Raw genomic sequence first — 26,727 nt, forward strand, 5'->3', positions numbered from 1 at the left:
GGCAGGCAGCATCTGGGCGCCTGCAGGAGGTGAGTAATAGGCCATAAATTATGCATCAGGGTAAGGAAGGGGGCAGCTGGTGGAAGAAAGATTCTGGACTTGGAGTCAGGAGACAGGGGAAGGAATCCCACCCTGGCCTTGAATGGCTGGGTGCCTCCTTCTCATGATCTCTGTTTCCCAAAATGTAAGCCGGGGGCACTAATCATAATGAGCAGCCGCTGGGAGGATGGCGAGAGAATGTGTGTGAACAGAAAGGTCTTCTCCCAGTGTGAGGTGGCGTTACTGCTTTTAGTCATTATACCACCTAGAGAGGCAGAGGATCGCAGTGGGTAAGAAGAGACTCTGAAGCCCCACTGCCTTTGTTCAGTCCCCATTACTGGCTGTGGAGTGGGCAGGTGACTTTACCTTCCAGGCCTCAGCTTCCTAATCTGTGAAATGGACCTAATGATAGCACCCACTACGTGGAGCTATTGGAGGACAGAAGGGGTTAAGGATACTCAGCACATGGAACCGTGCCCAGCACAGTGAAGTGTGCAAGGGCTGGCTGTTCCCTCCTCTGGCCCACTGGCACCGGCGCAGCCCTCGCACACAGAGCTTGTTACAGACTGTGTACCCGCCCTCCATGCATGTGTAAATTCTAATCCCCAAGGTGATGGTATTAGGAGGTGGGGCCTTTGGGAGGTGGTGAGGTCATGAGGGTGGAGTCCTCATAAGCGGGGTTAGTGCCCTTATAAAAGGGACCCCAGAGAGCTCTCTGCTTTCTACCACATGAGCAAACAGCTCTCTGCAACCCTGGAGAGGCCCTCACCAGACCCTGACCAGGCTGGCACCCTGCTCAGACCTCCAGCCTCCAGATGTGTAGACAAGACACCCAGTTTGCAATATTTTATGATAGTGACTGGAGATGACTAAGTAAGACAGGGCTGCTGAGCTGATGTGAGTGTGTGTGTGTGTGGGGGGGGGAGGTGCACAGGACCCTGCGCAGCAGTGTGTGGTGTCCCTGAGGATTATGGAGGCAGCAGGTGCAGTGCCCAGAGACGGCAGTGGGTGGTCCAGGATGCTGGTTCTTCCCGCCCAGCATCGGTGCTCACTTGCCACCCAGTGGCCCTGTTCCCCTAGAAGGCCACTCGTGTCCCGTCTGTGGCCCCACCCCACCCAGCCTGCTGAGCCAATGGCTTTGTCTCAGGATCAAACTCTAACCCACCTTGAGACTTAAGACTTCCCAATGAGACCTCTGATGTAATAAAAAAGCACTTTTATCCGTGTGTCTTTACTGATAGAAAGTGGCGTGCTTACAGTAATAATCCAATTCCATTCAACGGTCATTTAATAAGTGACCACTAGGTGTGGTCCTCGGCATCGGGAGGCCCTGCGCTGGGTTTTGATTGCTGCTGTGAACAATGACTGCCTTAGCGGCTTAATGCCACATAAATTTATTTTCTCGTGGAGCTTGAGGTCTGAAATCTGGAATGGGTCTCATGGGGCTAAAATCAAGGAGTCCTCAAGGCTGCCTTCCTTTTGGAGCCTCTCAGGGAGAATCCACTTCCTTGCTTCTTCCAGCTTCTGGAGACCATCTGCTTTTCCTGGCCCATGGCCTTCATCTTCAAAAGCAGCAATGCTGGCAAGCTATGTCCTTCTCCTACAACCCTCTCTGGCTCTCTCCTGCCTCTCTTCCACTTTGAAGGACCCTTGCATTTACACTGGGCCCACCCAGAAATGCAGAATAATCTCCCTGGGTTACAGTCAGCTGATGAGCAACCTTCATTCCATCTGCTGCCTTCATTCTCCTCTGCCAAGTAACGTGTCATGTTCACAGGTTCCGGGGATTAGGACGCAGACGTATCTGGGGGGAGGCACGATTCTGCCTGCCGCAGGTCCCAGCATGTGGTGAGCCCAGCGCCGTGCGGGTACTTTATAAGCCCCCACTCACTTAGTTCTTCAGCAAATACTGGTGGAGGGCTCCATCCTGAGTACGAGGCCCGGCGCCGGATGCTGAGGCTGAACGGCCAACGAGACACAGTCCAGCCCTCAGGCAGCTCGTAGTACAGGGCGGAGAGGGACCTGCACACAGACACTACTTTACAGGGTTAAGGGAAAGTGGTGGAGCCAATTACTTTGCTCCTCTAAACCTGTTTCTTTATCTGTAAAATCAGAAAAATATGCCGTGCCACCCTGAACACGCTGGATCTTGTCTGATCTCAGAAACATAAAGTGGCAGCTCTCTCTCCAAATGGGGGAGAATCAAATGAGACAGCAGCACTATGTGTGGCACACAGTAAGGGCATAATAAACAGTAGACTATTAATACTGGGATTTTATTAAGCATGTGGCATGATGGGCACACAGAGGAGGGGGGTCAGGGAGTCAGGAAATCAGGTGAGATCTAAATTGACACCCCAAGGATAAGCAGGATTAGCCAGGGGAAGTGTAGGAAGTGAAAGGAAGGGTCCCCAGGTAGAGAGGATGCACGTGCAAAGGCCCTGTGGTGAACAGGCCCCTCAATCCTCATGATACCCTGACACCATACCAGGTCTTTTTCTTCTGTGTATGTATATGAGTTGTGCTTCTCCCCAGAGGCCCAGAAGCCCTAGGGAGCCCCTGGCTTCTCAGCATCCAGCTCCAAGGTGGCTGCATGTGTCACTGTCCCTACTTCCCTCATCATAAGGATCCCACTGGCCCCACGCTTTGTGCCTGGAGCCACAAAATTCATTGTCCTAACAGCCACTAACCAATGGGCCCTGACCAGGTGCCGAGCCCTGGGCTGGGGCCTCTTCAGTTATCAGCTCCCTAACTCCTCACAGCTTTATCATTAGACCCATTTGAGAAAGGAGGAAACTTTTTTTTTTATCAAATTTTTTTTAATGTTTTACTTTGTTTTTGAGGGGGGGGAGGGGCAGAGAGAGAGAGACGCGCGCACACACACAGAATGCGAAGGAGGCTTCAGGCTCTGAGCTGTCAGCACAGAGGCCAACGCGGGGCCCGAACTCCCAAACTGCGAGATCATGACCTGAGTCGAAGTCGGAGGCTTAACCGACTGAGCCACCCAGGCACCCCGGAAACTCTTTAAGTTTAGGAAACTTGACTGAGTTCATGGAGGTATTAGATGGTAGAGCCCAGGGTTGTCTGACTCCTCATCAGGAGGGCCACACAGGCCAGCAGCCTAGGCTTTGATGGCTCAGCTCCACGCATGGAGGCTGGACAGAGGAAAACGGGATGAGGCAGAGCCTTTGAAGGATAGCTGGTCTGCCCTAGACTTGACTTAGGGGACCAGACCCCGGGGTGAAGGCCAGGGAAGGGGCCAGGGTCCCAGGATGAGTTGCAATAGCAGCAGGCCCAAGAGAACAAAAAGACACAGTGGCTTGGACGCTTGCCCCAGACTGTGCCCTCCCCCCCTCAGCAGGGCCTGGCCTTTCCCAAGAGCAGGGACCTCCGATCTAGAGCCAGTATAGGAGCCAGAGGGAGCCTCTCAGCTCATCCGTTCCTTACCTGGGGACACAGCTGAACGGACCAAAAGAAAAATGCACGTGGAAGGTTCCCGGTATATGGCAGTGGCTCCTGGCCCCTTAATGCACCTTCAAACCCAGCAGAATTGGGCCAACTGTTTTCTCTTGGGGAGCACTGAGCCGTATCAAATCATGATAGTCGGCCTACCTTGAAGTTAAACTTCCTTTCTTTTATGAAATCAGGTTGATAATAGATGATGGCTTGTGTGGACATGTGGCAGAATAAATGGTGTCGGTGCAATAGGGGTTTAACTCAGCAGGCTTAGGTTGCTTAAATCCCGCACTTGACAAAGAAAGGAAGGACCCTTGACCTCTCCTGGGAGATAACCTCTGAGCCTTTGGAAGATCCTGCCAATTAGCAGCTTCTGTTATGTCTGAGGCCTTGGGCCACACTGTATCAGTTTGGCCAGATAGTTGGCAGTAACAATAGGACCTATGGAGAATGCTTGTTTTGGAATGCCTGAGGCCCAGGCCACGCTGTATCAGTGGACCTTGCGGGGCCTGGGGAATGAGCTAAGGCAGCGACACTGCTGATGCATTCTTACACGACTGACGCCCAGTACAAATAAGACACCAGGTCTCAGGTGAGCGCCGCTGGTTGGTACGTTGGTGCTGGAAGAATTCAGCGTGTCCCCATGTGACTCCACCCGCCACGGGTGGGAGGTGCGCCTGGAAGTCTGTGCTTGGCGTCTCTGGCCTCTGCTCGTGCATCTTTTCTCTTTACTGAGTTTGCTCTATGTCTTTTCATTAAAATAAAGTCACTGGGAGGGCGTTGGCTTTTCTGAGAGCACTGTGAGTTCTCCTAGCAAATCACTGAGCTTGAGGGTGGCCTTGGGGACCCCTGACACAGCATCTTCAAGGATGCTAAGTTTGGCTTAGCTGAACCGGCCTCGGTTTCTAGTATCTGGAAATCTGGTCGGAACTTCTGATTTGACCTAACCCTGTCGTTGTGGTACTGGGGTCTCTGCGGGGACACTGTGGCCTGGAGAGGGGAGAGCGGCCCCCCAGGTGGTGGCCACCGGGCCAAGTCCTCCCCGGAGCGGCACATGCTCAGTCTAGCTCAAGCTTGGGTCGGCCTGGGACAACGACACTGCAGAAAAGGGGCTGTTTCTCCCCAGAACTTTCGGACAGAGGCTCCTCCAGACATTCCAGACACATGTGTCCTGTTTGGGAAGGAAAATGGCTTTGCTGTCCTCCAGAGAGAGAATGTCAGCTTTTGTCTGCTTCCTGCCAGATTTCTGTGTACCTGGGAGCTCCCCGGAGCCCCCAGGGGAAGCTGTACCTTATTCCTGCCCCTCGGGTCTCCCTCCCCACCGCTGGAGCCGGGTAGCACATGCCAGAGCCAGCAGGAGAGTTAGGATAGAGGACAGCCTGGAGGGCCACCCTCCTCCCTCCACAGGACTGCCTTTCTGTAGAACAATTCCCACCCTTCGGGGAAAACTGAGGCAAGTTCAGCTAAGCCAAACTTAGTTCTGGTCCTTGTCCCAAAGTTTGGACATAAAATCTTTAGTTCCAGAGACAGGCAAGATAGCTTACCCTCAGACCTGCCTCAGTTGTTTTCTTTTTCTTAGCTTGCTATTTGAAATGGTTATAGATTTATAGGAAGTTGCAAACAAGTACAGGAAGTTGCAAAGAAAAGGTCCTGTGTGCCCTTCACTCAGTGCTCCCCGACGGCAACATCGTACAACTACGAGATCCAGACCTCAGGCTTTAAAATGATATTGGCTCCATGGGGAAGCTGAGTCCTGGAAGCCACTTCACTCCTTCCCCAGGAGTCCCCCAAGCACCTGCATAGGTGCAAAGACAATCAGGGCTTTGAAGCAGGCATTGGCCTCTTTCTGAGGATGGATGAGCTGGCACTGACAGAAGTCAGAGACCAAACAGCCAGGCAAAGGGAGGCTGCAGAGTGGTCTTAGGAGGTCATCCAAGAGATGTGGGCAAAGCAGCGTCTTTGGGTGGACTGCTTGCGATATTGTTTCCAATAATGAAAACTTGGAATGCCTGGCAGGTGAGACTGGCCAAGAAAATAATGAAGCATTCACACAATAAAGACAGTGCGGCTAATGTGATCACATTGTAGAAGAATAACTTTTATCAGGGTAAATGTTCATGATATACCAGCAAGTGGAAAAAAGATCACCAAAAATATGTGCAGTATGATTCTTTGGGGGGAAACACACACACACACACACACATAAAGTGCCGAAGGATATACCCCCCAGAATGTTAACACCTTAACGCTGGTAATCTTTAGACAATGGAATTATGAGAAATTTTTATTTTTTCCTTCTGTATCTTACAAGTTTTCCGCATTAATTATATATGACTATTGGAATTCTTAAAAAAATATTACCAGACCCATCCCTTGTCTTGACTCTGCACAAACTTGGCTCCGTGTGTCTGGTAAAACTTTCAGGGGAGGTGGAGGGTCATTTTCAAAGGGACCTGGAGGGGGTTCTGCTGCCTTGTGGGAGGGGGGAGGAGATGGTAGGGCGTCTGGAGTTGCCTGGAGAGCAAGGGCTGGCCCCGCAGGAAAGGGTCTTTGCACACATGGGAGAAAGGGGGTGGCAACATTGCCAGCAAGTGGTCCAGGGTGGCCCAGGAGTGGGAAGCAGCTAACCTGGTGCCTGGTGAAATTCCAGAGCCAGGCTGAGGCCAGAAGCTCACCCTTGCCCACTTCATTGATCCAGCTTCTTTACCATCTGCTCATACACACACGCATGGTGTTCTCCACTTCCATTTAGGAGCTCCTGGCAGGGGCACGGCTGCCTTGTGTTTAGCTCTGTGCCCCCCTGAGCTTTGCAAAAGGCCTGGCTGACCCAGTGTATGATGGTTGGATGGTATCTTCCCCCATCACCCACTTTATCATCTCCATCTGCTGACTTTCCATCTCTCTGCAGGCTCAGATGCCTCTTCCTCCAGGAAGCCCTTGCTGACCCCTCCAGGGCCCCACCCTACTGCATGGTAACTTCAATTACACATTTTACCAGCCTGCCCAGTACCTAGATTATGGAATTCTGAGCTGGTTTCCTCCTTTAGTGAATAACCTTAGCAAGGTCAATCAATGCCCTCATCAACTCTGGTTCTCCAGTGCACCCCACAACACGAGGTTTGGCACCAAAGAGGCACTCAACCAATCCTTTAACAGAAGAAAAAGGATCCACTCTTCTCTCCCTGAGGCCCTGTAACTCATGACTAGTGCGTGGGGAGTGGGGGACAGTCCCTGCCTCACCTTCCCCTGCTAGGAGAGCAAGCTTCCGTGGCCCCAGGCCCGTCCGCACCTCCAACCCCACCTGCTAGTTCTTCATACTCGCTCCAGTCATGGTCACGAGGGGCCCGGAGAGGAATGGTGACTCAGCCCAATTCATCACCACAATGGAAAAACCCAGTCACCTGTCCTCCTGGCAACGGGACCCGAGCTTCCTCTGCATCTGGAAGGGCAGAAAGCCATACTGTTTTCAAGGTCCTTTTGTCTTTCACCTGCTGAAAAATCAAAGACTGGAATCTGCAGGAGCACCACCCGTCGACACTGTAGACTTGCAGTTGGCTGGGAATCTCAGTGACCAGGGGTGGTGCGTTCCACACCAGGCTCCAAGGTCAGTGCCCTCGTGTGCATCTCAGAGCAGCTTCACGAGCCCACTGCTGTGGGCACCGCCACCGTTTTGACCACCAGCATCTGAGTCGCCCTTCCTACGAGACAGAGCCCACCTCCTCCTAGAGGAACCGAACACATCTTTTCCCAGCCTCCCTTGCAGCTTTGGCAGAGTACCCGACCCAGGCACCTCCAATCAGACACGCCCGTTCTTGACTGTGAATGAGAAGCTAGTGGCACGAGGGAGGGAGCCAAGGGCACACAGAGTCCATCCTGGCCAGGACTCGGCAGCAGCAGCAGCAACTCAGACTTCAGAGGCAGCCGTGGTCCCGAGGCATGGCAGTGTCCCGTGTCCTTGCCCCTGGCGCGGGCTACAGTGTCTGTGGTGGTTTTGACACCAGACCAGCGCTGCAGTGTTGGGCCCGGATCCTGAGACCCAGAGAGCTGCCCGCCCTCCTTGTAACAAAGCCCTTTTTCGCTTAAGCTAGCCAGAGTCGGTCTCTATTTCCTGCAACTGCCAGGCTGCTGCATTAGCCTGAACTTCCAGAGGGGCAAACGAAGGCTCAGAGAGGTCTTCAGAAAGGCTGCGTCTCATCTCCAATGGTGGTGTGGGACAGGCTCCTGCCCATTTGACAAACGGCAAAGGGGAAGTCCAGCAAAGGCAGCGACTTAGGCAGCATCTTTCAGGTAATTAGGAGCCAGGCTGGGGTGCCTTTTAGAGACCCCCAGTTCCAGCCAACAGCTTGGCCCTCTGCCGTGCTCCGTTTTCCTCTGTTCAAAGCCCTGACATCCGGCCTGTCCTCAAACATCATGCCTCCTGCGCGGGTGTTAAAGATGAAGAGAGCCTAGGAGCAGAAGGGACTGAGAACTTGTTCTTCTGCTGACTCAGCAGGGACTCCTCTTCCTGGCATGACTGACCGTCTCCTCCAGAAGGGGCAAGGGCCCCCTCTGCCTGCTTATTCCCTAAGCACCTGTGCTGGGTGCAAAAGCCCCCCCATCCTCAGGGGTGGGGGGTGGGTGTTCTTACATTCCTTCACCAGCTATTAAGTGTCCACTTTCACAGGTTCAAATCTGCAACCTGACCCCCCCGAATGCTCACTTGGGGTTTGGGAATTATCTGAGCCTCGTGGATTGTGCACATCAGTTCCAGGCCATCGTAGATGCCATTCTGCACACAGACATGTCACAGTGTCAAAGCTTTTGTTTGGCAGCCCTAACATCCTCCTGGGGCCTGTATTCCCCTCCCCCCCCCCCCCCGGGGAATTCAGAACAGGCTAGGCCTCATGAACTACGTTACTAGAAAACCAACCATTAGTTTTGTTCTATGACTAGGTCTGTCATCAGACAGACCTTATTGAAAAGGGTAGAACTCAGGGAAGCCTGAATCCCTAACACAGGCATAACAATTTAATCATCAATAACAATAGCAACTATTTAGTGAACACTTAAACCATGTGTCTGACACTATGCTAAGCATTTTCTTTATGTTCCGTCATTTAATTCTTACAAGAACCCTCTGAGGGGTCATCATCCCAATTTCAGGGTATGGCATAGAGGCTCAGGGAGGGTGAGTAACTTGCTGGACCTCACACAGCCGGGAAATTGTAGAACCAGCCTGTGCTCTTGAGGACTGACTCCAGGCGTGTACATGTAAGAACCACAGTCTCCTGGATGTTTTGGACACAGAGGTTCACTCTGTCACCACTGGCCTCCCCCATCCCTTTTACAAAAGTGGAAAGTGAAAGGGACTTCCCCAAGGTGAGCCCCAGAGCTGTAAGGAGAAGCCAAGCTTGCTACCTCCCATGTGGTTTATATACTGTACCCCGAGCAGGAGCACGCACCCCATCTGGGGCCACCAAATCTTACTAGCTTCCTCAAGACCAGTGAGTCAGTTCATTCAATGGCATGGCAGCCTCCGCCACAGCCTGGAGCTAAGGGACAGCCAGAACCTTACCACAAACCAGCCCAGACAAAGGGGAGGGGGTGCTGCAGGATCCACCTGAACTCCCACCCAGTGGGACCTCTCAGATGACTGGTCCAACTCATTCACTCTGCACAAAACAGGCTGGAATCTGGGAGAGGCAGATCCCTGACCAAGGTCACTGGCAGGCCCTCAATAGAACTGGTCTCCGGAAGCACTGTTTTGAACTGTCTTGCCCAAGTAAATTTTTCCAGGTCATCAGATTTCTCCCTACAGGACTCCATCTAGGGACTTTAGCGCTGCTTCATTTGGGGTGACAGGTGAGAGCAACGTCCCTGAGCCAGACCAGAGAGAGCCTGAGCAACACAAGGGTGTGCCAGATCCCCTTCCCGCTCAGATGATGAAGGGTGAATTGAAAGCAGGGACACTCTGGGCGGGACCCTGACGGCCCAGAACACCTTTGTCTGGAGACCATTACTCCCCCACCAGTTCCCAAGGAAACCCTGGGGGTCTGAAAACTGGACGGGGTTTCAAGGGCCCGTGAGCACCTGGTTCTTTCCGACCCCCCTGGGCTTTTCCCGAACAGGTCCCTGGCGGCGGCGGGGTGGGGCGGGGGCGGAGGAGGCCGCTGTCCCCAACCGCTGGGGTTCCCCTCGGGAATCTGAACAAAGAGGGAGGCAGAGGCCGCCCCCTCCCCGGGAACCCGACGCCGCGCGGCTGCAGGGGGCGCGGGAGGGTAGGGGCCTTCCGCCGCACCCCGCCAGGTCGAACGCGGTTGACCTTTTCCCCGGACGCCTGCGAGAGGCGAGAAGCGTGCGGGTCCACAGGGAGTCTCGGCTAGGCTCGCGTGCCGCGGCGTCCGCTCGCCCGCCGGCCCATCCACCGGCCGGGCGCTCCCGCCGTGGCCGGAGGGGGAAGCCGAGCGCCCGGGACTTCTCCGCTGCAGCCACCCTGCCGGGCCCAGCCGGCCGGCGGAGCGCCCACGCCCACCACACCCACGTGGGCACGCCCCCCGCGGCGCGCCGCCCCCAGCCCAGCCTCCGCCACCGGCAGCGGCAGCGAGGTGGAGGGGCTCCCGGCTGCCCGCACCTGCACCCGCGCGTTGGCGACGGCGGCGCCGAGGCCCGGCTCCCCGCCTGCGCGTCTGTCTCGTTCACATCACCCTCGGTGAGTCGGCGGCGCCCTCGGTCTTTCTCCCCGTCTCCCCCCGCCGTTGCGGCTGCGGCCAGCCCGCCACCCCTGCTCCGCCTCCCCTCGCGACCCGAGACTCGGCGAACCGCGCGCCCTCTCTCTGGGGCCACATTTGGCTTACGAGGGCGGTACCCCCTCCCAGCCGGACGCGGGGACCTCCCCGGGCGTCGCGGTGGGGGAGGCGCGGGCGGCAAGGCCTCTTTGTTCGGGCGACAGGCGCCGGGGCCCCCCTCCCGCCGCCGCCGCCGCCGGGAGTGTCACCCGCACCCAGCCCGCGCGCTCCCTCCGCCTCCCGGAGATCACCCCGACCAGGTGGCGGCGCGCGCCTTTTAGGGGTGCGCGGTCGTGCAATTGGTGGATTTTTTTAACCGGTTTTGGAGGGGGGGAGAACGGCGAGGGGGGCGGCGAGAGCGCTCCTGGCTCCCGGCAGCTCCGCCTGCCAGGCTCCTGGCTCTCCTGCTGCTTCGCTCCTCGCCTCCCGCGCTCCTCTCCCGGCTCGGCCGAGCTCGCTCCCCGACGCCGCAGCGCGGAGATGAAGGTGCTGGGACACAAGATCGAACTGCTGACAGGTACCGCCGGCCCTTCTCCTCCGCCGCCCCTGGGCGCGGCCCTAGCCGCCCGCTACTTTCCGAGTTGGAGCGGGAGACCGGCGCGCTGGCCGGGGTTTGGGGCGGCTCGGGTTCGAGCTGGAGGAGGGGGTGCGGATGCTAGCGAATTTCGAGCTTGTGCGCTCTCTGTTCCTGCGCGGAGCACCGCTCCGAGAGAGGACGTGGGGCTGTGTCCCGCCCGGCCCTGCTCCAGTCCGCGGTGCTGGCGTCCCGCAGGAGGGAGCGCGGGTCAGGGGAGCGGCCCCTTGGAGTCTCCGACTAGCCGAGCTGTAGCCAGGCCATCGGAAGGGATTTCAGCGCCCTTGCCCTCCAGTCAGTGTCGCCGTCCCCCAGTAAAGAAGGAGCTCCCTGGGCTCCCAACAGGACCCCTGCCATAGGCCTTGTATTTCCTGCTCCCCATAACAATCTGAGCGCCTCTCCCTAGAAGTTTCTTGCTGGGAGTAGAGGCCAAGTGGTCTGTGAAGTGGGCAACCAGATGGGACCCTGCTGACTGGGGGCTCTCAGCCTTGAGGCTCCTCTGGAGAAGCGGCCAGACACTCTGCTGGAAACCACATCCAGGGTGCTGTGGCCAGAGATCAGCAGAGGACACTGGGTGAGGAAAGAGCAAGGACAGGAGACCCAGTGTCTGAAAGGTGGGAGAGCTCTCCCACTCCTGAGGTTGTGTGGAGAGACTCGGGCAGGTGGAAGGGGGCTAGGAAAGGGAAACACCCAGGGCCACCATCTCCCCCGGGCCTGGGCGGTGAAGGTGCTCAAACAGTGTATCCTGGGGCCATGTGTGGAGTCGGGCACCTGGAAGACTTTGGTTTCTGACCTCAAGGACCTTACTGTCTGGTGCCAGAGAACAGAGCACAGGAACTGTGTCACAAGACAGGGAAGCGGGCAGCAGCGTGGGGGTGCGTTCAGGAAACAGGTTGGAGTCTGAGGGCGCTGGAGGGGAGCAGAGAGATTTGAACACATGGCAGTGTTTGAGCTGGACCCTAAAAGACAGAATTTCTATTAATGGAGAGAGAGGTGGCATCGCAGGCTAATGGAGGGAGGGGCCAGCTTACATATAGGCCCTGCGGGTGGTGCAGAGGCTGGAGGGCCTGGAGCTGCGAGGAGGTCTGGTGAGGTTTCAGGCTGTGAGTGAGAGTTAAGTTACCTGCAGCTGCTGTCTCTTGGCTCCTGGCAAGCTCACAAACAAGGAAGAGGGGGCTGTTCCGAAGCCCTGGAAAACCTGGCCAGGTGCTCAGAAGTGCCAGGTCTTAGTTGGATGAGCCGTGGGGCTGACCCTCCCTCCAATCCCTTACCAGCTTTTCCTTGTAGAGCTCACTTGAGGCAGGCTGGCCCACCTGACTTCAAGGCCACTGCACTAGTTAATGCCCTTGAGGGAAAGTTTTTACAGCCCTGTGGGTGTTGGGAGCCCTGCTCACAGGGCAGAACTTCTGGATCCTCCCCTTCTCCTCTTTGGCCCCAGAAGGCCCTGGAGGAAGAATGCTCTTGGGAGGCATTCATGGGGGCTCCAATGGGGGTGCAGCTTTGGGGTCCCAGGGCAATGCGCCCTTATCTCCTGGGTACAGGGGTCAGGGACCCGCCTCCCTCACCAGACAGGCTTACCTGGTTCTGGTGGACTCTCTAAGCCCCTGGCCAGGCTGGAACAGGAGCCCCTAGGGCACTGTCGTGGGTCACAGCCCCCCCCCCCCCCTTGCACCTCTCACCAGGCTAAAGGGATGCACCTGGGAGACGGTGCATCCCTTTAGCCTCTGCCTGGTGGTCTTTGTGACCTTCCTCCCAACTCCATCCTGTCCTCCTCCTTGTCCCACAGATAAGGGTTCAAATCCCAGCCCTTCTGCTGACCAGCTGTGTGATTTCAGACAGCTTGCTTAACCTCTCTGGCTTCAGTTTTCTCCTCTTAGAGATGAAACTGTTGACCCCTCCCTCTGAGAGTTGGCATGAGGCTCACTGAGATAGCACGGATGAGGGGGCTAGCCCTGGTGGGCACCTCTTGGGCTTCATCTCCCTTCTGGAAAGTTCCTCGTCATGGAGAACTTCCACCTACCCTGGCTGGTTGGCCACTAGAGAGTTTGGCTCTGCCCTAACCCCACCTTATCCCTGCTCACATGCATCTGTGAGATTCTGACCTGTCTCCCCTGCTGGATGACGAGCAGGTCAAGGTCAGTGTCGTTCCAAGTAGATTGTGGTGGCATATAGCAAATGCTCAATCGTTGTTTGAGTCCAGGCTCAGTTGTGTCTCTGGGAGGATTCCTTAGAGGCCCGTAACTCCCTGCCCCCTGCGTGAACATTAGTGAATTGCTCCATTGAACCTCTTTGCTAAAATCCTACTTCTGTAGCTGTATACAGTTTTCACATTCTCCCCTTTATTCATCATGCCCCTTCTCCCAGTGAGGTTAGTCACTTCTTCATGCAGCTGGGGAAAGGTGGAGCTCAGTTTCAAACCTGGGTCCTGAGCCATCCCGTGTGTTCTAACTGCCCGGCTTCAGGCCAGTCTTCAAGCTGTGCACTTCTTTTTCCCATCTGTAAAATGGGATCATCATGGTACCTACCTGGTTGTGTGCTTCAGCAATTAGCTGTGAGAGTGTGTGTCAGTGCTGAGTGCAGTGTCAGGCAGACAGTCAGCAAATCGCAGTTGTAGGGCTTTTGTCCCCAACTACCTCCTCAGTGTCCTAGGGTCTCCCCCTTCCCCTTTGCTCCTCTTCTGAAATGTTCCAGTTCCTTCTCTGGCTTCTCCACACAATCCAGATCTCCCTGCAATGTGCTCCTGGGGGACTCTGCTGAGACCTCAGTTTCCCGTCATGTGGGACAAATGGGGCATGACACCTAGAGTTGGGCCCTACTGGCCTGACATCACAGCTCTGACATCAGGTAGGGAAGGCCGGGTGCCCCTCACCTGTGGGGCTGGAAGGATGTCCATGAGTTGTTGTGCCCAGTCGGAGCATGTCTTTTTGTTGCAGGGAGAAGAAGCAGGTGGTAGGGGCTGTTCTAGGAAGTTTCACAGGTAACTGATGCATATGGCAGCCAGCATTTTCCAGACTCTCTGAGTCTTGCAGTGTAAGGAGGGCAGGGATTTGGGAACCAGAAGGGTCTCCTCTCTGTTTCTCAGCTCCTGAGCAAATTTGTAATCACTCTGAGCCTCCATCTCCTGATCAGTAAAATGGGAATAAGGGCCCTACCTCAGTAGCACTGGGAGGACCCCAGCACATGGCCCCCCATGTGCCCACGCAAGCTTGCTGCAGTCTTCGGAGCACAGACTCTTGGTGCCTTTTGTAGCTGAGTGTTTTTTTATTTCTTAGTATGATGTGGGAAAGTGGGACATTAGTCTACTTGGAAACAGGAAAGTGATGGCTTATGTGCATTTGCACTCAAACAATATGTCTCCAAGATGGTTTGGAGTCCTGAGGGAGCTCTAAAGTGGCAGATTTGGGGCTCTGATATGGTCCCTTGGGAGCCCTGATGTTGGATGTTGGAAATGTTTTAAAAATACACTCAATGTGTGATTAAAAAGCAAAACTTTTTGCCTGTTCTGTCTGGAATTTTGGTGTCATTTGAATGCATGGAATATGTAGTCCCACACAATTTCATAGACTACCTTTAAATAGTGTTTGATTCTTGGCAGGTGTGTTGACCCACATTTTACATGTGGGGGAAAACGAGAAGCACAGATTTATCCCAGCAGGCTGAAAATAGGATCTCAAATCCTCATTTCCAGTTCATCCATTTCAGCAAACTCCACTGCTTCACCGGTGTGCTGCAGTGCGGGCGGGGCATGCAAATGAGGGGGCGTGGTCTGAAGAGGGGAGGGGTACGCAGGTGGGCCCCCAGCCACAGGTGAGGGTGGGGCGTGCGGAGACAGGCGTGCTGTCCCCACTGTCCGTGCGGAGGGCAACTGGCGCAGCTTTTATGAAGGGCAGGTTGGCAATGCTGTATCAGAAGTTTAAAAATATGTGTGACTGTGACTCAGCAGTTGAATTTTTAGGAACAAATAAAGATGTGTGCAGAGGTGTTTGTTCAAGGGTGTTTATCCCATAGTTGTTTATAGAAAAAAAAATAAACTGGAGCAATCTGAATGCCTAACAGCAGAGAACGTTAAATAAATGCGGGTGCCATCATACTAGGGAACCCCAACAGCTGCAAATTATGCCATCACAGGTTATTTACTCATCCGGACAGACACTCCCTTATACATGTAATAATAAGAGGTGACATCACACTTGTGTGGCATTTGCCGTGTGTCAGGCACAGTTCTGAGTGCTTTCTATGTATTAACTCATCCCAACAACCCTAGGAGGGACCCGCTATTATTTCCTCCTTTTTATAGATAAGGCATACTAAGGCACAGAGAAGTTAAGTAACTTTCTGAAGGTCACACAGATGTTAAGTGGCTAGCTGGAATGTGAACCAGGATATCTGGCTCCAGAGTCCAAAAGTATGTCTCAAAACTGTTTTTTTTTTGTTTTCAGAAAGAAAAAAGCCTTTTTCAGTATGTAGATCAGCAGTGAAAAAAGATGAAAGAACCTAAGTAGAAATCTTAACAGTGGTTTCCTCCGATGAGTAGGATTGTATGTGCTTTTTACTTCTGTTCGCTCTTCTGCTTCTCTGACTTTTCTCAGTGAATGTGTGTTACATGAAATTCAAGTTCAGTTTTTAAAAACTAAAAAGGAACAGACGCAGAGAAGTGCTGAGTGCTGGGGTTCTGATGAAATCGAGCCGGCGGGAGCCCTGAGGAAGAGCCGAAGCCCAGTGCTTTGGAAGCGGTGTGTTCTTGGAAAGCTTGAGGGCAGAGCAGTGGATGTTGAAGTTGGCTTTCCATAGGGAAGAGGAAGTGTTCAGGGGCACAGTGAACAATTCTGACAAACGTAGGGCTGCAAGACCATGGGGGCGTGTGTGTGCACTAGGCTGAATAACGACTCCCAAAGATATTCAGATCCTAAGCACTAGAACCTAGAAGTGTTAGATGACAAGAGACTGCAGGTGTGATTAAGGTAAGGCACGTGAGATGGGGTCTTTGTCCTGGATTAGCCAGGGGGGCCCTGAATGCAAGCACATGTATCCTTACGAGGGGGGAGGCAGAAGGATACTTGACCACAGAGCCTGGGAGAAGGCAATGGAATGCCCTGCATCAAGATGCTTGACTTTCTCCACACCGCTGGCCTTAATGATGGAGGACCGGCCAGGAGCCAAGCAGTGCAAGGAGCACAGTTCTAAACCTGGAAAGTGCAAGAGAAGAGATTCTCCCCTCGGATCAGCGTAGGAAGGAAGAGTGGTCCTGCCAAAACCTTCACTGCCGCCCAGTGCCATGGAGTTTGGACTTCTGACCTCCAAGGTGATGAGACAATGATAGGCCTTGTTTGAAGCCGCTGAGGTTGTGGTGATTTGTGACACCCAGGAAAACCAGTCCTGGGGTGTGCACATCAGACCCAGGGCCTCAGCCCCTGCACCGGCCGGCAGCACAGGGTGGTGGTCAGACTGTGGGGTTGGAGTCTAGAAAGCTGGATCTGACCTGCCCTGGCCAAGTGACCTCAGGCTGAACCTGGCCGAGTCCACAGGGTAGTCTTTTTTTTTTTTCTTTTCTTTTTTTAAATGTTTTGTTTATTTATTCAGAGAGAGAGAGCAAGCACGAGCACGAGTGGGGGAGGCACAGAGAGAGAGGGAGACACAGAATCTGAAGCAGGCTCCGGGCTCCAAGCTGTCAGCACAGAGCCTGTCGCAGGGCTCGAACTCACAGACTGTGAGATCATGACCTGAGCCGAAGTCGGATGCTCATAAAACTGAGCCACCCAGGCGCCCTGCACAGGGTAATCTTGAGGGTCAACTGAGAGCCCTGCGATGCTGTTTTCTGAGTAGGAGAGCGTCACAGGAGCATGGACGCGAAGCTGGTCTCCGTGTGGTGACAGAGGAGCTCTCGTTGCATTCATCCTCCAGCGCCCGAAACCCCAAGCCACAGATGAAACGTACATTCCAGCCAGAACAATTACAAGCCCCATAACAAACACTTCTGAGGACTTAGGTGCTTTTCCAGTTCACCTTTTGGGAGAGGCGTGGCAGGACAGATGCTGCGTGCCTGGTGGTGCGCCCTGTCTTAGGCAGGTGAGGTGGGGGGACCCCAGCCTCCTTGGACAGGACGCAGGGCATATTTCTGGGATGTCATCTCCCTACACAGAGGTGGGGGTGGGCATTCCATAGCCACGTCTGAGGTTTGTAGCCAGGATCATATTCTGTGTACCTGAGACAGTTTCCTGACAGCCTACTCCAGGGGCCAGGCTTGTGGGTGCCAGAAGTGGCTTTTAGCGGCCTTTTCCATGCTGGTATTTAGGAGGAGAGATGTCCTGTTGGGGCCCAGGGGCCTGGGGGTGGAACGGGGAAGCTGCTGACTCTCCATCAAGTTCCCTGGAGAATCCTGTCCGCCCCACCCTGAGCCATACACCTACCTTTCCTCGTGCTGAGAGTAAGAGCTCTGAGCTCACTGCTCCCAAAGCCCAGGCCAGCTCCAGAGTATTCACTGAGAACTCGGCCCACTTGGTCAGGGTGGAGGGCGTAGTGGTCGGGGGTGGCCCCGAGGTCCCTCGTGATCCGAAGTGGTCATCCAGGAGGACTGCAGGCCCTGAGATGTTCCGGGTTGGAAAAGCCCTAGGCAGCTCGAGTGGACTGTGATGTTGCCTTTTGGGTGTGGTGGGCAAGTCCTGCCCTCCAGCCCATGAGCCCTCTGACCCCACACCCAGACCTGGCTGCCCCTATGTGATTGCAGGGTGGATGGGTGGGTGCTGGGCCAAGTGGAAGAAAAGACCTCGGACCTTCTGTTAGGTCTCCTGATTGCAGAAACTGAGCCTAGGGTGACAAAAAAGGACACTGTGGGGCAACTGTGGCATATGAATGTAGGGCACACGGGGCCACCGGACTCTGTCTCTCTCTCCCCCACTCCTACCTGTTCGGGTCTTTGGGTTGTTTTGGTTCTGTCAGGTCCTGCCTCTCGATGGCGAGTTGGCTGCTGGCTCACAGACCATCCTCCCCATAACCCCAGCGAAGAGCGTCCCCAAGGATGCCAGCAAAGGCCTGGTCCTGACGGGAGCCCGAGGCCCTCCCTGCACCCTCCGAGGCCACGCCCTGTGCTGTGTCCCCCTGGTTTCCACTCACTCACTCCCACCTTGCCGCTACTTTCCCCTCCTCTCCTTTCTCTGGGCTCCAGCCCTGGATACCTCTGTCCTCACTCACCCCCTGGCTGGCCCCATCCGGTCTCACGAGTTTGGGCACTGCCTCTGTGGTGATGTCAGCAGCCCGGCCATTGGCTTCTCTGTCTGCTCAAGGCTAAACCTGCCTTGAGAGAGCTTCCCAGCTCTCTCCTCACAATGGCTCAGAGCAAAACCCAAGTCATGCTTGACTCTCTTCCCTCCCTCATGCCCCACATTGATGGCCGACAGCTCCCACTGGTTCTGCCATCAGGACACACCAGAACCTGAGTGCTTCTCCACCTCCACTAGCCGTCAGGTCTCTTCCAGGTCATTGCAACTGTTCTCCCTATTCCAGCCCCCACGTCTGTTCCCCCCAGAGCAGGTGGAGGGAGTCTTTAAGATGGAAATCCTCTCACATCACCCCTCTGCTCAGAACCCTCCAGCACAACTCACTCGGAGGAAAACCAGAGTTTTCCTAACAACCTTCAAGGCACAACATGATCTGATGCTCCTGCCCTTACGTCTTTGTCCCCAGGTCCTTCCCCACCCACCCACTCCCCAGCTCCCCTGAATGTCCCAGACAAATGCCTGCCTCACAGCCTCTGCCCTTCTCTCTGGCCTCAGTGCTCCTGCACGTCCCCAGAGCCCTCTCCCTCACCTCCGTGCGCCCTGTTTCAGGCTGTCTACCCCCTTCTCTGACACTGCTTCCTCTATTGACCTTGGCATGTCTGATACACCATAGATTAACTCAGACTTGTTGATGTTTATCTCCTCCCCTAGAAAGTTCCACAAAGGAAGGACATTTTGTCTATAATAGTATCTTGTCTTTGGTGCCTGGAACAGTGCCTGGTACGTAGTAGGTGCTCAGTCAGTATCTAGTGAGTGAATGAATGAATGAATGGATTTTCGCCTGAGCCACCTGGCCACGCCTGGGAGTGTGGTTATCTCTGCCTGAACCACATGGATTGGGAAGGGGGGGGGGGGCAGGTAATGTTTCATAAAAGGAAACCAGGTGCCATTACAAGTAGGAAAGACCTGGGTGTTGAGTGAGTCCTGACACAGGGCTCCCTTCTGTAGACATTGTGTTTGAAGCAGGAAGACTCTGGGAGTTGCTTGGTGTGAGTCCTTCTCTCCTAGGTGAATGTTGTTCCCGAAAACACTAATACGTTAGGCATTTCACAGGGGCTTCCTGTGAAAAAATACCCCGTAAGAAAGTTGCTCCCTCCTATTCTCTAATTCGGACCATATTGCAGACTCCTGAGCTGGACGAGGCTTGCTGCCTTAGCTTACCTCTTCGGATCTTGCATACAGATCCAGGACAAGTATATCTTTGTTTCTGGGAAATCTGCCAAATGAGGCAGATACACAGCTGAACTGAAGCACCAGTGTTAAAGAAACTTGAGAATCTGTAGCAAAAAATAAAAAAAAATTAAACTGCCACAGTGGGCTTTTCAACTTTTTAGGTAGGTCACGGTTACCCATATCAGCAAGGTTACTGTGCACCTGTGCGGGCTGAGTGAGAAGGGGCTGGCTCCGTTGAAGAGCTAGCGGAGAGCATTGCTTCATGGAGTATACTGCCCACTGGAGAGAGGAAGCTGCAAGTTCTGGCCGAGCTCTGGCATTCCCCTGGTTTCCCTTGGGCAAGCCCTTTCCTTTCCCTTGGCTTTCTGCCTCTTCAGCATGTTAGGGTGGGCCTCCAAGAAAAATGCCCCACATTTAGATTCATTTCAACAGTATGGGACAGAAAACCCCAAGATACTAATAGATTAAACAAGATAAAAGTGTACTTCCCTTCTTTATAAACAGAGTCTGAAGATAGGCCATCCCGAATCATGGCTTCATGATTCTCAGGTACCTAGACTCCTTAGTATCCTGCCCCAGGGCCCCAAATGGCTGTTCAGGGGCACCTGGGTGGCTCAGGAGGTTAAGCATCTGACTTTGGCTCAGGTCATGACCTCGTGGTTCTCGAGTTCAAACCCTGCATCAGGCTCTATGCTGACAGCTCGGAGCCTAGAGTCTGCTTCACATTCAGTGTCTCCCTCTCCCTTTGCCCCTCCCCCGCTCACACTCTGTCTCTCTCTCCCTCTCTCTCTCTCAAAAATAAATAAATAAATAAACAAAATGGCTGTTCAGGCCCCCACCTGCACATCTATATTCCAGCCGGCAGGAAGGAAGATGGATTAAAGAATAGCATGTCTCCTCCCTTTAAAGTCACATGCTTCCATTTACATCTTACTGGAAGAATGTTGTCACATGGTCATTAATAAGTTTTATTGCCATTATCCACCTGCCTGTCTAAAACGTAGGGATCTAGGGGTGCCTGGGTGGCTCAGTCAGTTGAGAATCAGACTCTTGATTTTAGCTCACGTCTTGCCCTCATGATCAAGAGATCAAGCCCTGTGTCAGACTCTGTGCCGAGAGGGGGGTCTGCTTGAGATTCTCTCTCCCTCTCCTTCCACCCCTCCCCACTCTGTCTCTTTCAAAAATAAATAAATTAATTAAAATAAAATGTAGGGATCCAGGGGTGCCTGGCTGGCTCAGTTGGTAGAGCATGTGGCTCTTGATCTCAGGATCATGAGTTCAAGCCCCACTTTGGGCATAGAGCTTACTTTAAATAGATGGGTAGAAGATAGATAGATAGAGACTTAAAAATGTAGGGATCTATTATTAAGGAAGAAGGAGAGAACAGATATTGGGGGACGATTAACAGTCCTTGCTACAGTGGCACTTTTACTGGTTCCTTACAGTAGCTGCCCACATGGAATGTTATTGGGGTTCTAGTTGTGTCTCTCCTTGGTCTGTGTTTAATTCTTGGGGCCATGTTGTGCAAAGAAACAGAGCTCCCACATTGGTGCTCAGCCTCCATAGAAGGAAATTTTATGAAAGAGCTGTGTTATGGCAACTCTGAGACACACATCTTTTTTGTACCCTCTCATGTCTAAAGAGGCTGTGTTGGGGAGACGGGCTCAGTGGTGCTGTCCTCGCTGTCTCGTGCACCTCAGAATCTGTGGTGGGGAGGGAAATCCTGGAGACAGCAGCAGAGCCCCAGTGGGAAATGCCACACCGCCAGCATTCCTGATGTCAGAGGATAAGCACGCAGGCAACCACAGTTTCAAGACAGTGACTTCAGGGACATCGACCCTGGATGCGGAGAAGTTTTAGGAAGACTTTAAACCATTTATTTCACGTGTAGTTTCCTTTTTAATTTACAAGAGTGATAGATGCTCTTAAAAATCTGGGTCTAAAAGAGTGAAGTACAGGGGTGCCTCGGTGGCTCAGTCAGTTGAGTGTCTGACTTCAGCTCAGGTCAGGATCTCTCTGTTCATGAGTTCGAGCCCCACATCGGGCTCTGTGCTTACAGCCCAGAGCCTGGAGCCTGCTTTGGATTCTGTGTCTCCCTCTCTCGCTGCCCCTCCCCCCGCCCTCGTGCTCTCTTTCTCTCTCTCTCTCAAAAATAAAGATTAAACATTTTTTTCATAATAAAATAAAAGGGTAAAGTACAAAAAAACTAGCTAAAGTAAGTACAAAAGTTCTGAAGAGAAAGAACTCATTATGTGAGTAGCAGTTCTGAAATTACTTTGTGTGTATATACCAGTAATGAGCAAATAAGTGAAACTATTATGGATAGTGAGAGCCAGGTTTCTTATTATGGCAGAAAAAATAACAAAGAAAGGGGGAGAAGTAGAAAAAAACTGTTGTGTTGGGGTGCGTGGCTGGCTTTGTCGGTGGAGCATGTGAATGTTAATCTCAGGGACATGACTTCAAGCCCCACGGGTGTGGATCCTACTTAAAAAAAAATTAATGAAAAATTTATTTTAAAAATAGAATTAAAGGTGTCAGTATATATTTCATTTCATCTATTTATTTATTTTTTAAGTTAATTTGTTTTGAGAGAGAGTGCAAGTGGGGAGGGGCAGACAGAGACGGAGACAGAGAATCCCAAGCAGGCTCTACACTGTCGGAAGAGAGCCCGACGCGGGGCATGAACTCACGAACTGTGAGATCATGATCTGAGCCGAAACCAAGAGTTGAACTCTTAACCGACTGAGCCACCCAGGTGCCCCTTAATTTCAGATTTATACACACACACAGATGGCTAGATGTACAAGAGTGTGTTAGCATACTTACCTACATATCCTAACTCTGCTTGTTAAGACAGCCTGGAACAATGGAACCCCAGTGGCAATGAGCACACTAGTGCCCAAATCTTGGTTTCCTTTTTTTTTTTTTTTTTAAGTTTTTATTTTTAAGCAATTTCTACACCCAGTGTGGGGTTTGAACTCACAATCCCGTGGTCAAAGAGTCACGTGGTCCACCGACTGAACCAGCCAGGTGTCTCCAAATCTTGGTTTCTAAATAGCATTCTGCAATATGAAGAAACTGGGCTCTCTGGAGGAATGGTTGATTCCAGGATTCAGGCAGAGAAAATATGAGATGAGTTTAGAACATCATAAGGAACCAGAAAACTTGAAACTACTCAAAACGTAATGGGTCAGAGGACCCAGCTTGGAGGAACCCCCAATGACCAAATCTGACCCGGTGTAAACAATGAAATGATGATTGGATTATAACCCATAGACTAGAATAACTATGCATAAGTCCATAGTAATGTAAATAAGTAATTGGATAAATAAGTAATTGGAGGAGAAAGGACAGCTCTTTCTTACAGAAGAACTCCAATTAATAAATGTAGAAGGGATGGTGGAAATAGAAAAGTGTCATTAAGAAAACACAATAACGACTGTAGGCAGAAGTCGTCAATGGTTGCTACGGTTAGTGGGGAACATATGACGAGAAACAGGAAGTTGCATAATCTCAAAATATCTTCCCACAAGATACTTCTTAATTATAAAGAGAAAAAATAATAACTTTACACTGGAGAAACCTGCAGACACCACCTTAGTCAAGTGGTCAAGGTCAGTGTCCCTAGCAATAAGACAGACTGACTGCCCCTACTTCCTGATAGGGTGTGGTGAGAAGGGCACGTGGCATCTCTTCTATTCCTGCCCAAAATGCATAACCTCCGTCTAATCATAAAGAAGAAAACAGACAAACCAGAGCACATGTGTGGCTCAGTCGGTTAAGTGTCTATTTTCAGCTCAGGTCACCAACTTGTGGTTTGTGAGTTCGAGCCCCACATCAGGCTCTCTGCTGTCAGCACTCAGCTCACCTCGAGTCCTCTGCCCGCCTCTCTTCCTGTCCCTCTCCCGCACGTGCTCTCTCTCAAAAATAAATGAATGTTAAAAAAGAAAGAAAACAACAGACAAACCCAAACTGAGGGGCATTCTACAGATTTAACTGATCAGTAGGTTGAGCCGACTCGATTTCAGCCCAGGTCCTGATCCCAGGGTCATCCGGGGTTGTGAGATCAAGCCCCGCATCCATGCACACAGCCTGCTTAAGATTCTCTCTACATCTGCCCCTCTCCCCCCCACCTCGTGTGCTCTCTCTCTCCATCTCTCTAAAAAAATAAAAAGTAAATAAAATAGTGTTTTCAAACACAATTAGGTAGGTACCTTGTGGTGCTCCAGGTGTAGATGTTCCATTCTCCTGACATTCATTTGGGTTGTTTCCACTTATTTTACTCTTCCAAACAGTGCCTCTTTGCACACACTGCCTCATGGTGTATCCTGCTATCGGGATAGAGACCTCAAGACAATTGCAGAGTTGACAGGCCTTTGCATTTTTACAAACTACCGAGTTGCCCTCCAAATAAAGTGGAACCTCTGCAGTCCAGCCAACGGTAGGTGAAACTCTACCGCTTCCCCACAACCTCACCGACACTGAATGCCATCAATCTTTTGGTACTTTGAAGTCTAAGAGAAGAATCATTCACTCATTCATCTCATTCAACAAAAAAATACTAAGTGCCAGCAGAAAATACTAATGATCCGTTTCGTTATGATGTTGGGATGCAATGGGGAAGGGCGTTCTGGGTGGAGGGAGCAGCATGAACAAAGGCACTTGCTTCCTGTGGGTAGAATGGGCTCACGGGGTCAGCTGGGGCCATTAGCTGTAAGGGTCAGGATCCCCACATGGCTGCCTTAAGCACGGTGGAATGTGCTGGAAGGATGAGTGAGTGAATGTGTGTGTGTGTGTTGTCAGGCTGGCGGTGGTTGTGGGGAGATGGGAATTCATAGGCCTAAATCAGGAAAATCAGGAGAACTGGTCTAGTTCAGGTTGAGCATGAATCAAGGGGCCATAACTAGAGAGAGGAAGTGGAGGCTGGACCAGAAAAAAAATCATATCCCCCGTAGCCTCCTGTTGGGTATCTAGTGTGGGAGGCAGAATACACATGGAGTGTGGGGTTTTTTTTAAGCAATTTTTTTTATTTTGTTTTATTTTTTGAGAGAGCACACAAGTGGGGGAGAGGGACAGAGAGAGAGAGGGAAAGAGAGAATCCCAAGCAGGCTCCACACCAAGCACAGAGCCTGACGCAGGGGATCCATCCCACAGCAGTGAGATCATGACCTGAGCCGAAATCAAGAGTCAGACACTTAATCACAGGCGCCCCTGGAGTGTGGGTTTTAGAGCACGGCTCTGGGTTCCCTTCTGGGATTTGCCATGGGGGGAGGGGAGGGCTGCACCATCACTCCCGCCTTGCACCTTCATTTTTTTTTCTCATCTGTGAAATGGGGATGCCGAGGGAAGGTCCAGTCCCCATCCGGGCTCCACCCCCAGTGCTGTCCCAGCCTTTTGAGGTCAGGATAGGGACAGGGAGAGGGATAGAAGGGGCGAGCTAATGTTAAGGCTCCAAACCCCTACTTAGTGCATTTGGAAATTGAGTTCCTCATTTCTGGGGTCCCAGTTTCTGGGGATTCTTTTCAAACCATGGTGCTGGCCATGCGGGGGTGGAAAGGTGTTTGGGTGCACAGGCTTGGACATGAGTCACATGCCCTCCCGCCTTGTCTTTCTTTATCTGTGGCACAGACCCCTCCGCCGGGTGGAGCGGGCCAGTACCAGTTTGACCCTGCTCCTGTTGCAGCCTATTTCATTTGCTTGTGGCCTTTCCCCTAATAACAGGACCTTACAACCAGGACTTTTAGGGGCACAGCATCCACATGGCACCTTGGACCATGACCTTGACCATGATCTGCCAGAGGCCCTCTTACTCTTGAGGTGATAAACCATTGCACAGTCCTGCCTCTTTTCTCTTGGGGTTCAGTTTCTCCCTGCCCCACAAGGTCTGGATCACATGTATGGTTTCTCCTGCATAAACTAACTTCACTCTGTTTATGTCTTGCCTTTCTTCCACTTTGGTTCCTGTGTTGCTCAGTGAGACAGGGATGGGTGTTTTGGTGTGGGGAAGGGCTCTTCACTATGCAGCACTCTCCCTGCCCAGCACCTTTCTCACCTCTGGGCCCTGGGCACTAAATACTAGTAGGAGTCCCCTACCCAGTTGCTAAGACAACAAAAATCCCCGCAGTAGATTTCCAGACATCCCTACCACTGTCTGAGCAGTGCTTCCATTCAGCGATTGCTCTGTTAGGATATGTAACTACTACTGAGCAATTTAATTGGTGTATTTATTGAATAGTTTCAGGAATGACCATAGTAATCACTTATATATATTTTTAAGTTTATTTATTTATTTTGAGAGGGGTAGGGGCAGAGAGAGAGAGAGAAAGAGAGAATCCCCAGCAGGTCCTGTGCTGTCAGCTCAGAGCCCGACGCAGGGCTTGATCCCACAACCTCAAGATCACGACATGAGCAGAAATCAGGAGTCAGACACTTAACTGACTGAGCCACCCGGGTGCCTCTGTATTTTTAACACTAACACATCTGAGGGTTTACATGGCCCAGACCTCAGCATAGAATCATATTTAAAGAAGCACAAACCAGGGATGCCTCAGGGATGCCACCACCAGGGGTGGCTCAGTCAGTTAAGTGTCTGACGTTGGCTCAGGTCATGATCTTGCAGTCCATGAGTTCGAGCCCTGTGTTGGACTCGGTGCTGACAGCTCAGAGCCTGGAGCCTGCTTCAGATTCTGTGTCTCCCTCTCTCTCTGCCCCTCACCCACTCGTGTTCTGTCTCTCAAAAATATATAAATAAACATTAAAAAAAAATTTCCTCTTTCTAGGAAGGAAGGAAGGAAGGGAGGGAGGGAGGGAGGAGCACAAACCAGGAACCAAAAGTAATTTAAAAGAAATGCAGGTCCTCGTCAAGAATCACCCACATCCACGCACCCACATCCACGCACCCACATCCACGCACATCCCTGCCGCTGCTCCCAGCTCCCGTTTGCCCTGTGATGTGACTCTGTCACCTGGTCAGAGAGGCCATGTGTCCATTCCCCCTACTGCAAACATCCGTGTAACCTTCCTGCCAGCACGTGTGGATCCAGCAAAAGACAGCAGGAAAAGAACCCAGAGTTGCCTTATGCACAAGGAGGAAGTTAAGCAAGACCCTGATCAATCACCTTTGCTAAATTCTATTTGTCCCATCCAGATGGGTACCAAAATCTTCCATTTAAAAGGCATTTTTGTATCCATTGTCTCTGATGCACCTCTGAGGTGGGCAAAGGAAAGCTCATGCCCCCAGTTTGCAGAGAAGCATCCTTTTAGTGGTTTTGCCCAAAATAAAGTGAGTGACAGGGAAGAAATACCGGCCATGGTTCCAGTGACTCCAGGCCTCAGCACCGAGAATTTGGAGAGTTAGAATAATCCCAGGCTTATATGGATCTAACATGCTAGAATCAGGGATCAAAAGGGAGAAAAAAGGGCAGGGTGAAAAGAGCCATCACTGTTG

At 52.4% G+C, this 26,727-nt stretch overlaps 1 protein-coding gene across 5 annotated transcripts in view; it reads left to right on the top strand.

Moving 5' to 3' along the window:
- NDRG4 (NDRG family member 4) overlaps positions 1–26,727 on the top strand; it is a 79,561-nt gene that overhangs the window by 26,149 nt on the left and 26,685 nt on the right. Inside the window, exons 1-2 of one of the 5 annotated variants that reach the window (XM_042918663.1) lie at positions 10,069–10,183; positions 23,576–23,721. The exons of 1 other annotated variant lie outside the window; for it this stretch is intronic. Coding sequence is in view for 1 of the 4 variants with exons in the window: in XM_042918658.1 (XP_042774592.1) it covers positions 10,740–10,776 (37 nt within the window). In the remaining 3 variants the exon portion in view is untranslated. Of the gene's footprint in view, positions 1–9,265; positions 9,337–10,068; positions 10,184–10,668; positions 10,777–23,575; positions 23,722–26,727 lie in introns of those variants that run through there. 3 more of the 5 variants (XM_042918660.1, XM_042918664.1, XM_042918658.1) reach the window with 3 other exon arrangements.

The sequence above is a fragment of the Panthera leo genome, chromosome E2, assembly GCF_018350215.1.
Source record: "Panthera leo isolate Ple1 chromosome E2, P.leo_Ple1_pat1.1, whole genome shotgun sequence".
Taxonomy (NCBI): domain Eukaryota; kingdom Metazoa; phylum Chordata; class Mammalia; order Carnivora; family Felidae; genus Panthera; species Panthera leo.